Genomic DNA, 15,110 nt, shown 5'->3' with positions numbered 1-15,110 from the left:
GCATCATGTTTTTTTTTTCTCTGAAATGATAAAACCCGTCCACACCAGATGTGACATGTTTGGCTCTCGTCTACACAGCCTGGCTCTAACCAGGTGCAGCAGTCTGACGTCATGAGCGTGACGACAGCGTGCTGCACGTTTCGTCTTCTCTGTGATCATTTGTGGATCACAAACCAACTTTTAAGGGGTTTTGTGAAACTTCTATGTTGTGTTGGACGGTCGTCTAAACTACTGTAAGCTACTGTTGCTCTCTGTAAGCAGAGCAGAGACAGGCACCAGAGAACGTCCATTAAGTCACATCCTTTGGACTGTCGAGTACTTAACAAATAAAATCCATATTTCTTTGTGCTAGGAAAATCTACCTCTCAATGCTGCATCACATGTCGTGTATTTGAATTGCCTCCAAGTTATCTGCCGGCCTTAAACATGTCTCGAGTGAAGTCTTGGTTTTGAGGAAGTGCTGGATTTCAGGTACAACAATCTACGTTTTGCATTTTGAAACACGATTCGCTGTAATCTCTTGGAAGGATCCCTGCCCGTCTCCCCGTCCCAGTCTCATTTACAGTGAATAAACAGGCAAATCTGATTGAAGATTTACGCTCGAACCGTGAGAAGCCTGATAAATACCAACTAACACAACCCCCCCCCATCGCCGCCCAGGAGAGTTACTGTGGGATATGATGTTTGCATACTAAGACATCACATTCGAATGAATAGCGTTCATTATTTTGTACCACGAGGGAATAAGGAGGCAGAAAGCAGTTGATTAGGCCTGCTGTTCGGCTCATTTAGCATGTGTGCAGCTGCTAAAATGGCTCATGACCCGGAGCAGGTAGGAGTCAAGTGTCAAGACTTATTAGGATTTCATCATTTAGATTATGTAGATAGGAAACATATTTATATGCATGGATTTCATTTACATTTAATGTCCCTTTTGCAGTCTAGATTGACAGGGTGCACACTTTTATGTAAAAATGAGCTTTGTATCTTTGGTGGCGCATCTAAATAAAGGCTTTAACATTTCTTTAGAGTCACCACGTTTTAGTCCCCGAGACAGAATCTTAATGAGCCTGACATGTAAATAAGCCTCTTTGTGTTTTTCTTCCTCACATTCAATCTTTAAAATCATGCAAGAAATCTACGAGAAGCCTCCAATAATGAACGAGCCAATCCCTGCGTAACTGCAGCGGGAGTTCAGATGCCGGGGCCTGCTAAAGCAGCATCTGAAGGAGGTGATGTTTGATTGCGTGGGAGGCTTAGAAAGCTGCAGCCAGCGAAGGCTCGGAGATGAAACTCATTAAGTCTCAAACTCCAATCCTCAACTCCAATAAGACTGTAATATAAAAAGTATGGATTGCCGCTGCAACTGTATGAGATAAATAAAAAGATCTCATTCTCAAATGTATGCCTGTGGACTGTCAACACACACGTGGTACATTCACACACGTACTGACCCATGTGAGCAGGCATAGCAGCAGCAGCACGTACCAGCGCACTCACTCCTGCCCACCCACACAGCTGCCCACAGCAGTCCCACGCAAAGTTAATTTGCATTTACAATAATTTCCCATTTGCTCAGCGCTGGTCTAAAGGTGGGTGTTGTGTAATAAAGCAGTAAGTAATATAACCTCGGCCCCAGAGAGGGGGGGGGGGGGGGGAGACTTCATAAGGCCACATGGTGGGACTGGAGAGGTAACTGAAAGTTGAATTGTGTTGTGAGTGGATTCGGAGCATGTAGACAAGCACCGTAAGTACAAGAGGCCCAGGTAGCCTGAAGGTTCGAGGAATGAGTGAGCTCCAAAAGGCCATTGGTTCATTTCTGAGCACCAGAAGAGAAGTTAAACAGTAGATGTAACATTTGGATTTTATCATTTAGACCCCGTACACCTTAAACTGTTCAGCTGCTCATTGCAGATCCTCTGTTTCCTCAGGCAACACGCTGAAATCCAAGGTTTACTGTGAAGGGCTGAGTCACCCAAATGTCAAAAAAACACATTTTTAATATAAATTTGCAATGTTTTAAGCACCACGAATGAATTTCTGTTCTCTTCCACTGTATTGCGGTGGCGGCACAAATCTCAAACCTGGACAAAAGAAAGCTGCCCCGTGGCGTTTACCTGTAAACAAACAAAAGAATCACGGGTGAATGCGTGAATCCTTGAGGTCTCACAGTTCTGTTGAGTGCAGTTCCTCCCTCATGAAACATTTGCGACGCCATTTTAAAAACCATTGTAAACAGTGCATTGTAACATTCATGGTATCATCTAGCAGTTTTCTTTCTTTCTTTTTCCCTGCAATCAGTCATGAGGAAAATCAGCCCAAACAAAGAAAAATGGCAAGTCAAACAATTGGACTGCTACAGACCAATGATGGGATGTTAGCTGCGTCACCCCAACATATTCTCACTCCCAACTCGTCAATTACAGAAGCTTGGTCAGCAGCCCTAAGCTTCAAACTATCATACCTACCTACCTTGCATCAGTTTTGAACGTGAAGGACAAGTCAAGTTAGTAATAATACATATGCATCATGGGATTACACTTTCAAAATAAAGCTCTTTAGCAAAATGGTTGCAGTTTGTTTTTTTTGTTATTTGGGTGAACTGACCCTTTAGACCACTAAGTTTTTATAGCATAGCAAGGCAAGGTAATTAAAAAAAAAAGTTTTAGATACTAATAAATCTGGAATTTAAGGGGCTGACCAGAATGCTTCAAAGTTTCTACCGTCACCACTGTAATCGATGTCAAAATCTGTATTCGAATGCTTCGGGTACAGAACAGCATTCATGAGCAGAAAACCATCGTCTCAAGGGAGTGGTCTCAAAAATCCATCATTAGCCGGGCTATAATATGTCAGTTTAATTTTAAGATTAACGTTCAACCCCAAATGAAGACAATAGGAGACCAGGAGCAAAAAGGTTTGCTTGTATTGGAGATTTTTTAATAACACGTTTCAATATTGCAACAGCCATCAGATTTTCTTCTAACAGGTAAAAATCATCAAAAAACTAACGAAAAAAGAAACTTTTTTTTTTCAGTTTTATATTCCAAACACCAGAGTTTCTTGGCTATGGCCCTAAAATTCAAACAAATAAAACCCTTACACAGTGAGCAGATATTATATTCAACACATTGTTCTTCAAACAAATTATAAAAATAGATTTAGCATTTTCAAATACATATTTACAGTATTAAACATATATCATGATGGTCACAGTAACAGAGAGGGGGGGAAAGAAAATGGGAGTTTCATTCATCGTGGTGACGAGGTCCAGGTCGTTGCGTGTGTGTGTTGTCATAGTCTCGTGTGTGTGTGTGTTTGTCAAAGGGACCCACGGTGTGTATTCTTCAGATATGTCAACATGTGCGCGACTTGAGATTATTCAATTTTGACAAAACTGTTACAGAGAGAGGAGGAAGGGGAGAACAAAAAAAACTCATTTTGTACCAAATACGAACCAGTTACAATATTCCAGTCGAAAATGTAGGTACCTTCTACTGTGAAAGTGTATGAAAATCAAATAATGCCCCCAATAAACTTCTTCCTTCGAGTCTCCCGTATTGAAATAGGAAAGAAAAGGCGCGGGGGCGGATCACTGTACAGAGAGGATTCTGGGAGTTGTCTGGGTGGGAAAAAGTGCAACCACATACTGTAGTATGGCAGAGCATGATATCAGCATCAGCATGACAATCCAACAAAGAAAAAAACAATCCATATGACATTCCTTAATACTGTCTTCATACTGCAACACACACACACTGTAATGCACACAATAAAAATCCAACGATAGGACGGAAAATGAACGGTATTAAATCCAGTGCTCGAGAATACACAGATACTGTGTGCTGACAGTAAAAATCCTCCAGTGTTCCTCTCGCTTCCAGTGTACGAAACAAACCGATAAACTCATAATCAAAACAATAAATCGACGAAACAAGAGGAGACGACCGCTTTGCTTAACATTTTTTTTTCCCCTAAATACTAGTTGAATAAATAAACCTTCCTCGACTCTTCTCTGACCGCATCTGTGTTACAGTCTGTAAACATAAATAAATAATATGGATAAATATCTGAATCAGGCCATCTTCCAGAGTAGGCCCGTGCTCTATACAGAGTATTAAAACAGGGAGAGGCTTTGGAGAGCAGGATTATATTACTGAGTGGACTTCCAGCAGGCTATAAAAGGGAAAAGTAGATGTTTAAGTGCACAGAGAGAAAACAGCTTCAAAGCAAAGAGGAGAGGAGGAAGATAAAGGAACTAACAGAAGCGACGTACGACAAATGAATGGACGATCAAACACACGTTTCTCAACCTTTACACTTGTATCCTTGCAGCTTTTTGTTTAACCATCAGTGGCCCCGAAGAGGAAAAAAAAAAAGCAGGCTGATGTTCCTGAAAGTACATCGTGTCATCAGCCGTGACTTACTGTAGCTCTTTTTGTCCCGTCAGCACTCTTCATATGCTGTAGATAGGACTAAACCGGAGGCTTCTGAGGCCTCCATCCGCTGACTCACCGGACAGCGCAGTCCTCTCAAGCTGCTGCTCTGAAACGTTACATTCCGGCCGTGTTTAATCTTCCGCTCTGGCGCTCGATGCTGTGATTATCTTCGTAAATCAGTTTCCTGTTTGGATGTGAAAGCAGCGGTGCCAGTTCTGAGGAGAGAGTAATATCGTCCAGTGCCGGTAAAACAGTCCCCGGCTTTTACTGATTTATTGTTTTCAGTGAATTCATGTCGTGGTAAAGGGAAATTCCACCCAAAAATGTGAAAGTTTTCTTTGAGCGCTCGTCCGCAACCGGCGTGTTCGTGTCCCACACAGCTCAGAGGTCAGCTTCAGACAGAGCCCCGTCCTGCTACAAGACAACATTTCATTTGTCTCTACGCGCTGATCCGGAACCAGTGAGATGGAGCTGACACAGTTATTTAAGTGCAGATATGGAGGTCACAAAAAAAGGGCGCGCGTGACGTCACTCCTCTGCTATCCCCAGCAATCGCGACGGGGACGCTGCTCATCTCTGAAGGGATTCGTAGAAAAAAAGGAAGTAAGGGATCAAGGAAGGCATGAGGAAGTGTGGGAAGGAGGAGTAGATAGAGGAGTGCAGTCGGAAGAAAGATCTGCTCATCTTTCCTTCAGTTTGGGAGAGCTCTCTTTCTCTCTTTCTCCTCTTCTCCACCCCATCATCTTTCTGCAAGTACGCGGGGGTCTGCAGCAGCAGGGTGAGGCTGGGCGTGTCGACTGCTTGTTAGACCTGCACACCGCGGCCGTGCATTTGGATGACCTGGGCTCTGAGGGTCTGGATGGCCGCCAGGATCAGCTTCTGGTGCTCGAGGGAAGTGATGCCAAGGCTCAGTACATCTCTGCGGAAACGGAGAACAAGATTTACCAAGGTTATTGAAGAAAAAGTTTGAGAAGTTTCTTGGACTAACCCAGCTAACTGTGCAGCACGTCGTTACCATCGCAACCATTTTTTTTTACTTCGTGCCTCACTCACATGTTAGAAAACATTTTGGCTGCACTTTCTCCGCTATTCTTGTTTGACTAGCTCGCTAATAGCTTTAGCAAGATATCCACCCCGGCTTGAGGAAGACTCCGATCACGCACAATTAATGCAGCGGCAGGTGAGCAGACAGACAGGCAGGTAGCCTGGCAAATGTTTTCATATGATCCGAATGAGACGATTGGATGGGCTGGATACAGGACTTTTTTGTCAGAGCATTGGATTTATTGAATGCTCCCAGGATGCTGAGAGATTTTCTTCAAACATAACAGAAAAATGCTTCAAAAATAACTTATCAGCCCACTCGCTTTCATCTAACAATTTCTTAATTTATACTCTGGTGAAACTACATTATAATTTCCTAAAGCCCAAGGTAATGTCATGAAATAATAAAACTCTAAAACCCTAAAATGTATTACAGAAGAAAAAAGCAGCAAACCCTCACAACTGAGACGCTAGAACCAGAGTCTTTGAGATCAATGCTCTAATAACTAATGGATTATCAGAACAGTTGCTGATGATTGTTCTGTTGATAAACTCACTGTAACGGCTCTGATGTTTTCATTTCTCCCCGAGCACCAGTCAGTTATAAATACTATCTTTAACAGCTCAGAATGAAAAAGGGATCAATAATAGAAGAGAAAAGGAATGGACATTATCCCCCAAGTCACTTATTTATTCATGCAGTTATCTGTTTAATGATCTCTTCTCTTATTATCTCACTCAGACACCCTCTCTACAACAGGAAATGAAAGGTCACGGAGACAGACTTGTATAAAGCCACTCACTGTACGGTCATTCGTGCCACAGACTCCAAGTAGCAGTATCCTGCTGCAGTGAAGTTGTCCTTGTACCGGCCCATGTCCACAGCGTCCAGCCACTCCCCCACTGAGTTAAAGGAAGGGAAGGAGGGGAGAGGCCTCTCTGCTAGCGTGATGGATGAACTCAGGGTTCTAGAGGACGAGAAATGGCGTCGATTAGATGGAGAAACGTGTAGGAATGAAACGCGTACCGAGCAACAGAGATAACCGGGCCTCACCTGCGTGCCAGCGTGGAGGAGCCAATACCATCAGGGGAGCGAATGCTCTTGCTGAGGGCTGAGTGGATCTGGCTGAAGGTGGGCCTCTCCGTCCTCTCCTTCTGCCAGCAGTCCAGCATCAGCTGATGGAGATGTTGAGGGCAGTTAACCGGAGCGGGCAGCCTGAAACCGTCCTCGATGGCCTTGATCACCTACAGGAACGGAAAACAGGTTAGAAAATTTGGAAGTGGTGTTCGGATTTTTTAAGCACTTCTACTATAATTGGATAAATTCCCAAAAGGACAAGTGGGTGACTCATAGAGCAGGATGTGGGGAAGTGAATAAGATTTGTCCTACTTAAAAAAATAGTTGAGTAAGGTGTTTAAAACTTTATTTCTTCACAGCGGAGTTGCTTAGTTGCCAAGATTCGAAGCCTTTGGACAGTGTAAGTCCTACTTGGATAAATAAGAATAGAAAAGTGTTAGCTGTTCCATTAGCTCTTAATTACACCTCCTTTATTGTTCCATTGCATTGTTTCACTTTTTAGTTACTGAACTTATTTGGAGGCGGCATCCTTTAAGGTCACCTCGGAACAAACTGGGAGATATTGCTAACCTAAACAATATGAGGTCACTACAAATCCGCAGTAATGTCGCGACTAGAACTGCTACAAAAACATTGATCCATACAGCAAAAAGAGGCGACTGTTAACTGTAAGAGAAGAGGGATCTTCCTGCAAAAACAAAATCATGACTGGAATTAAAGGTCACTCGACAGGATATTCGGTGTGTCTCTTAGTGTCACTTTACAGGATATTTGATGTGCTCCTATCAGCAGAAAAGTTTATCATAACATTGTAATTTCCGATAATACAATATCTTGTAGCTCCGTGAATTGTAAAAACAATCCAGACAGTAACAGATACGACACAGACTGACCATAAGAGCCACTGTTTTCTTATACCTGTGCCACTCTAAAAGATAAGCCTCTAAATACAATGATTCATCCCAGCTCAGCTTTTTTTTTTTAAAGGGGAACTTCTGTGTTGTGCCTGAAGCCGGTCGTTAGTTTGTGAGCAGACTCCATTTCTAAACTAACGCTAGCAACTGTTGCTCCCTGTTAGCCGAGCGGAGAGAGTCCAACAACAAGTTAAAGGTCTCATATGTAGGGATAACATGACTGCAAGCTGCACTGGTAGCTGAGCTAACTAGCTGACAGCAGCTACAGTCATCAGCAGTTAGTGGTAACTCAGGTGATACGCTGCCCCCTGTGTTTGGAGAAATCGACAGGTGGCCATTCTTACATGTATAGGCAACGGAGAGAGAGACGGAGGAGGTTTCACTTTCCACGTCACGTTACAATCCGCTCACATATGACCAATAAAAAAGTGATTAATAGATGTAAATGACTCTGCATTGTTACATAGAGCCCCTTTTAATCAACCCTGAAACCTCCCTGTCTTCAAACAGCAGAGCACGAAAGCCTCCCTCCAGACCACCTCAATGTTGCTCGCTCCTCCTCCATCAAACTAATGCTGTCCCCATCCGCCACAGCGCCTCACGAGAGACTTGCTCTCAATATATTTATGGACACGCGATACGTCCTCCTCCTGAGTCCCCAAGAAATACAATCTCCTGAAAGGAGGAAATAAAGTCGGAGCGTAATCACAAAAATGACATCCATCAGTGGCATTACTTCCTGAAGCACTTTTCCCTCTCTTCTCTGTACCTGCCCGCCCACCGCCGCCACTTCACCGCCCTCTCAGCCCCCTTGAGCTCGTATCTCACTAAAGAGCATTCATAAAATGCTTTTCAGCATTTGACATTTTCCATTTAATCAAAGTCGGTCGGTAAAGGTCGCTATGGATCACAGGTGGACAGGCCGACCAACAATTCCGTTATGATATAATGTATCAATTTAAAGTGGATTAATATCCCCGGCGCTCTACAAGCTCGACCTTTGCCCTCTCAATTGGAAAGTTTGATAATATGAACGAGGCTGAGAGGAAACTTTCTCCTGCTTTGTGAAAGGGCATGAGAGGAAGAAAAAAAAAAAAAAAAAAGGCGCTGTGAAAGCTAACTATTCTTGTGCCTGCTGAATAACTCATGCATATTAATTTTGGACATTCAAAAATGGAACATGCTAATAACCCGTTGCTTTTTAACCATCCACCTGCCTGCATAAAGTGTTGGCATAATTTCCCCACGACAGTAATTTGAGAGGGCATTAGCATGATTTAGCTTTTGGACTCGATGAAACGATGAGAACTCTTTAAAATCGTCCACCTCTTCTCATGCTCCCGTGTGTTGTCGGCTTCAGGTAAAAAGAGAAAATAGTCTCAAAAAATAAAGTGCTCTCTTTTGTGTCTTTAGAAGACTTGCATCATGCTTTCGACTGCACTTTAGAAGCATGACTTTCTTTCAAATAAAAGGACAAAAACAACCTCTTTTTTTTGAAGGAGAAAGAGAAGAGGTAGGAGTGACGACGGCAAAGCACCCGCCCACGTCTGCTTGGAAATAATAGAGTTCTAGTGACAAGCGGCGGGGTCCTATCGACTGGACAATCTCTTCAACCCTCAAATGGCAAGTGCTTTACATTTCCTTAAAGAAATTTTCCGGTGGATTTTTTTTTTTTAACACTTTTAAAAGCAGGACGGCACTCTGGGACAGGTGGAGGCCACTGGAAGGGGGTCAATGCGTCCTTAAGAGAAAACAGGATTGGTCATGGAGCTGATGCAGACTTAAAGAGGGGGACTTAGGCCCGGCAAAAGCTTTCAGACGTACTGTGGCTTCTTGGCTTTCTTTTAATAAGATCCAAGCCGGGCATGGATACAGAGTTCATTGATAGAGCGTAGGTGAAAGGGAGGAAGCAATATAAAGGAAGTGACTGGAGAGATTAATGGAAAGCCACCCTTGCTATCGCACACACACACACACACACACTTACATCCTGGTTGCCCATATCCCAGTAGGGTCTCTCTCCGTAGGACATGACCTCCCACATGACGATGCCGAAGCTCCAGACATCTGAGGCCGAGGAGAAGCGGTGGTACTGGATGGCCTCCGGAGCGGTCCACAGCACCACGCTCTTCCCTCCGTGCTGCCGGGGGGGGGGGGGGGGGGGGGGTAAGACGCGACGTAAAGAAAGGGTGTGGAGAGTTCAAAAAAGCAGCGCTTAAATATTCCCTTTGAAAGGCTTTTGAACATATTTTCAGCAGATCAAAAGAATCTTTAGAGGAATGGTTTCACCTTGAATGGAGCCCAAAAATATCCAGGGAAATAAAGCAATGAAATTATTTTTTTTTCCCTCTGACAGCTTAATTATATGGCCTCAGCTGAACCAGACACGATGTGTGTTAACTCGCGTTTGGTCTAAGGCTCATTAAAAATATCACCCTACATGGGCGAACTTGGCTTTGTGCTGCTTTGAGGGTCATTAATTAGAAAGAAGTGGAAAATAATGAATTTAAAAATATCCAGAAAAGATTTCACTGTGGGTTTTGTCTTACCAGTGTGGTGTAGATGGCCTCGATCTTGTCCTCCTGAAGAGGCCTGAAGCCGGATACCTTGCAGCCCAGGTTGGAGTTAACCAGCACCTGAAAGTGGAAAAACAAACTGATTAGCATTGGTAACATTTGTCAGGGAAACAATCTCAGCATGAGATCGCACCGCCCCGGTGGGCAAAGCTCTAATCGTACCGGGGACAATTGATTGTTTACAAGAACAAATGGCCTTGTTCTTCATTTTCTGCAATGTGATCACTGCATTCACAGTTTGACAGACGGGCTCTTTTAGGAAAATGCCACGCTGTGAGACCTGGATGTGACAAAGCGGCTTCGACAGTATTGTCCCGACGTGTTCGGCTTTATGTAAAAACCTGCAGGCGAGTGATTGTCAAAGATGTTTTCACATGAGGACAAATTGTATCCTGTGATCCACCTGCTTGGACGTACATCACCCCTCACCCTCTTCTCTATCATCTCCTCCCACCTGCTCCCCTCACCTTGTGCGCTGCGAGCCGTTTGTGGACGAAGCCCATTTCGGTGAGGTACTTCATCCCTGATGCCACCCCGGTCAGCATATCCATCAGCTGCATTACACTCAGCTGGCCCTCGTGTTTCTGAGGTGATGGGGAAAGGAAGGGAAGGAAGGAAGGAGATGAAAAAATGAGAAGAAAGAAAAGAAGAACAGGGAGGGGATGAATGAAACGTCTGTTACTACAGTGCAATGTTGTGCTCGCTGAGCCGAATCCCTTTATTTGGAGAATAAAAGCAAACAGGCCATTAATTCATATCATTATAAACCACGCCGCGGTGGTTCACAGAGCAGAGGGGCACAATAACAGTTTACAGAAGCTTACAGCATCTATAAGCAGAAAACACTCCATTTGTGCGGTTAATTATGCTGCGTTTTCCTTATTACGGTTAATAAGCACAAGTACCGTCGCCCCAGGACCACATCATGATAATAGTGGATTTAGGTTTATTAGAATAAAATGTCTTGTTTGTGAAACGGCTGATGAACAGACAAAGAATAATGAGACTTCATTTTGTTATTAGATGATGAAGAAAGATGTCTGCATGTACATTTAAGGTAAATTACAACTACAGCTGGGCATTATGGACAAAATCAAATATCACAATATTTTTGTAATATCGATTGTGACAATATTATAGGGATGACTATAAGTGCTTCAACAATTAATTAACACAATGAGATTTTTGATAAATAATCATCTGTAATGTGGAAATAATGACTAAATGAGTAAAGGCCAGTATTAGAAGCAGTAGAACAGTCTGACAAGTTCAGAAAATACATCATTTTGCTGTAATACAGCTTTCAAAACCAGGAAAAGGCAACACTATCTAACACTATCGATCCATAACATGATATCTATATCCAAAATGTCTCATATCATAATTAGGGGTGGAACAAAATATTGAGACAAAATGTCAATATGGCAAAAATCTTTAGTTGAAAACATTCACAAACTAACTAAAATTATCAACACTTCTGAAGTTATGACATCTGTTTTGTGTTTTTAAAGATATACACAGAAGTTGGCATGCTAACCAGCTAGACCTGACTTGTCCTGGTCTTACGCTTTAGTGCTAGCATTGTAAACACCAACATTTCCCCTGGTTCTCTGACCTCCCACTCTAGATTGCTAGCTGTGGCTAACGAAGCTAACTTGCAAATGGCAGCTACGGTTAGCAGCAGTTACTTGTTAGTCTACACTGTCAGAAATAGTCATAGAGTACAGTAGGAGTCCATATCTGTCCCCTAAGGGCTAAATATTGGACTTCAAGGTAACTATGTGTACCTTATTAGGGCCAAAAAGGTATGTTCAAGCAGTAAAAGGTTCATAAAATAAAGGTACAAAATTGCCACCAGATATACAAGACTGGGCTCTTTAAGGTACAAATAAGTGCCCCAGTGACAAGCCAATGTACCCTTAAAGGTACAAATACACACCTCATTTTCTGACAGTGTAGTGATACGTTGCCCCCTATTTTATTTTGATTTTACTTTTCTAGAGATTTTAATCTCAGTTAGTGTCAAATTTTGTGAAACTGGCACTGTGATGCAGTGAATAAATACATAATTCCTGCACGTTTGCACATTTTGTATCCTTCAGTTAGACAGACATTGGGATGTATCTTCAGATGATTGTATTGCAATGTATCAGTTATTACAGAATTGCTGTACCGTGATACTATGGTTATCATGAGAAACGTATCATATTGTGAGTTATTCTGTGATTCCCACCCCCTAATCATGACAACAATATAATATCGATGTATTTCCAAACCCCGAGCACAAACTCTTAAAACTTACCCTAAGGAAGGAATCCAAGGATCCGTTAGACATGCTCTCCTCTATGATCATCATGGTGTTACCTGGAGAAAGACAAAGAGAGCAACACAGCAGTGTATATAAATAAGTGAAATTGGGGTAAAATGGAGAGAATCCGCGGAAAAAAGGAAAGTGAGAGAGGTAATAGAGACAGAGACACGGAGAAGGAGGGAGGGAGGGAGGGAGGGAGGGAAAGAATAAAGTGAGTCTAGTCCACTTGGCAGCACGGCAGGCATTGTGCAAAGCCATTCCTCACCCAGTGAACTGTGGTGAAGTCAGGAGAACCTGTGTGCTGCCCTGGCTGTCTCAGCAAGTTTAACGACCCTCAAACACACACACATGCACACAATCTGTGCGCGGTGCGTACACACAGGCCGACGCAGCCCAGGTAGGCACGTTCGTATACACTACACTCACGCATGCTTACACACATACACACTGGGCCCAGGCGCAGATGGCACAGATCCAGCAGTGCTATGAAGTGCACGGAGGAGGAAAATAAGACTGCAGCAGTCGGAGGAGAGAGGGAACAAGGAGAAAGGAGGAGTGGATTATGGGAGGTAGAGACAGGATGATGAACTGAACAAATTGATGGCTACAAAATACAAATCTAGAACAGTTTTTCAAGGCTTATTACAAAAATGATAGCTTGGCACTGCAATAGCCACAATTGATGGTTTGCCAGGAAGCTATATGGAAAGGTGACCAACAACAATCGGGAACTGTGAGTCAGCGCTGCAGACACTGCCCCATGATATGCCAGCTATCATGTAATTAATGCGAGTGAATGTCGGTGGGTGGCACGGGGCTGATGACACGTAGCTACAAACAAGGACCGAGGAGGCTGCTAAAAATGTATTTCAAAGGATGTCGCATAAGTTTGCAAATCCTGACAGAAATGCAGAGGGAGGGAAAGGAGTAATAAGTGCTGTTGTGTGCGTCACACAAACACAAATTCATATACTCATGCACACTTGTAGGTCATAATTTGAATACATATTGAAAAGCAAATCCTTGAACTTAACCGAACCCTACTGTTTCACACGGTGTGTTGCAAAACTGTATCTCATACGGACTCAATCATTTTGCCAGAGCAGCTGGTGAAAATTGAAATACCCACTTATTGAGGTGGGGAAAAAAATCTTGAATATTCTTGTCGGGGAAAGAAACGGAGGACAAATATTATTACATCCAATCATACTTGGTAAAATTGCCCAGAACCCAGAGGCTTTCATGACAGAGGGTGTCAGTGGTGCGCGGTTATTTAAATGTAAGTGAATCCACAAATGCCAACTGAGCCAGGATCCACTATCGGTAGATCATCTTCAATAACCTGATATGGTAATAGCTAACTGCTGTTGTTAGGTTATTGCGTAGATGGAAGTATAAAGGCACTTTGCCTCACTGAAACTGCTATCAAGTGTAAAGAGTGTGCAACAACAATACAACAACAGCAATTCAATGAGAAACTGACACAAAATCACCACTTCCTGTCACATCACTGACTGATTTTCTGGCTGCTGTTACTATAAATCTTCATGTGTGATTATATATACTTATTCCAATATGCATTACATTATTAAGTATGTATGCTAATACATGCTGTACAGTAGCTCCATTAAATATACAGTGAATGGTCCAAGGTTGTGATGCAACTTTTTTTTGTTTCATTAAATTTAAAAGGGTTAAATGTGAAATTAATCTTAAAATTCCTCTCATACAGACCACCTTGTCAAAAATGTTTGAATGGTTTTTGATTAATTTGAAGAGAATTCAGCCGATGATGTCAAACTTGTAAGACTTTGTTCCCAATAATTAAATTTGCTTGCTCAACTAGTTTGTGAAAATCTTCACGAGAGCTGTTTAATAGTAGATAAAAGTAATGCAACGCCATTGTTTTGTATGTTATAGTTTGGAGTCATGTCAGTCAAATAAACTTCCTGTAACCACCATTCAAGGAGACATTTTGTTAAGCTGAGCAGGAACACCGTGTGACAGAAAACAATATCACAGAAAAGGCCCCCTGATGACAGTAACTGCTGCATGCCAAGCTTGGTACCATGGCCACTGAGAATTCTGGATTCTGATTTGTAGGGAGTGTAGATCAACTCTTAGTAACTTGACAGTATAAGCGGATTTGATGTATGTGCTTGACTGCAGTTCTTAATTAATGCACCAGTATTGAACTGTGCGTAAAGACATTGACGTATTAGTGCTTTTACTTGAGTAAAAGATCTCAGTACTCCCTCCACCACTGTTTATAATCCCGACCCAGTTGGCAGAATAAATGTTGGCAGTGTACGATTCAGCAAACCTTGGATATCTTGCAACTTTATGTTTCCTTAGGTTCAGTTTTCTCTTTAATGTGGTGACAGCACTGTGCTTATGGTCTGATTAGGTTTGGGTACATAATCCACTTAGGAAAAGATCATGTTTTCTCTGAAACAGAGTCTCGCACTGCGGTTTCTTGCTTGGCAGCCTTCTGGCTTGCAACTCCACCCATACCCCCTCCCCCTCCCGATAAAACAGCCAGGTCATTAATGTGTAATGTGAGCATGATATGACACTTTTTGTAGAAATATCAATATGGAACATAGCCTGTGACACGTACAGATGTGAACGCATCAGTGGTCTGCAGAAACATGAACAGCCAACATTTTATCCTGGCGACCGGGCTGATAATCCCGGAACGTCCAGTAGCAATGTGGAGCAAATGGCGTGTCATAAAAGACAGCAGCA

At 42.7% G+C, this 15,110-nt stretch overlaps 1 protein-coding gene across 2 annotated transcripts in view; it reads right to left on the bottom strand.

The window, feature by feature from the left end:
* Positions 1 to 2,995: 2,995 nt before the first annotated feature.
* Positions 2,996 to 15,110, bottom strand: part of LOC141010906 (ephrin type-A receptor 7) — a 248,439-nt gene continuing 236,324 nt past the window's right edge. For both annotated transcript variants that reach the window (XM_073484061.1, XM_073484060.1), the window contains exons 12-18: positions 12,354 to 12,415; positions 10,519 to 10,635; positions 10,025 to 10,111; positions 9,463 to 9,615; positions 6,538 to 6,728; positions 6,287 to 6,451; positions 2,996 to 5,358 (exon numbers count right to left, since the gene is read on the bottom strand). In XM_073484061.1, coding sequence (XP_073340162.1) covers positions 5,244 to 5,358; positions 6,287 to 6,451; positions 6,538 to 6,728; positions 9,463 to 9,615; positions 10,025 to 10,111; positions 10,519 to 10,635; positions 12,354 to 12,415 — 890 coding nt within the window. In that variant the 3' untranslated portion in view covers positions 2,996 to 5,243. The remainder of the gene's footprint in view (positions 5,359 to 6,286; positions 6,452 to 6,537; positions 6,729 to 9,462; positions 9,616 to 10,024; positions 10,112 to 10,518; positions 10,636 to 12,353; positions 12,416 to 15,110) is intronic.

The sequence above is a fragment of the Pagrus major genome, chromosome 16, assembly GCF_040436345.1.
Source record: "Pagrus major chromosome 16, Pma_NU_1.0".
Taxonomy (NCBI): domain Eukaryota; kingdom Metazoa; phylum Chordata; class Actinopteri; order Spariformes; family Sparidae; genus Pagrus; species Pagrus major.
Note: the sequence above shows the minus strand (reverse complement) of the source record. Positions and strands in the feature narration are given on the sequence as shown.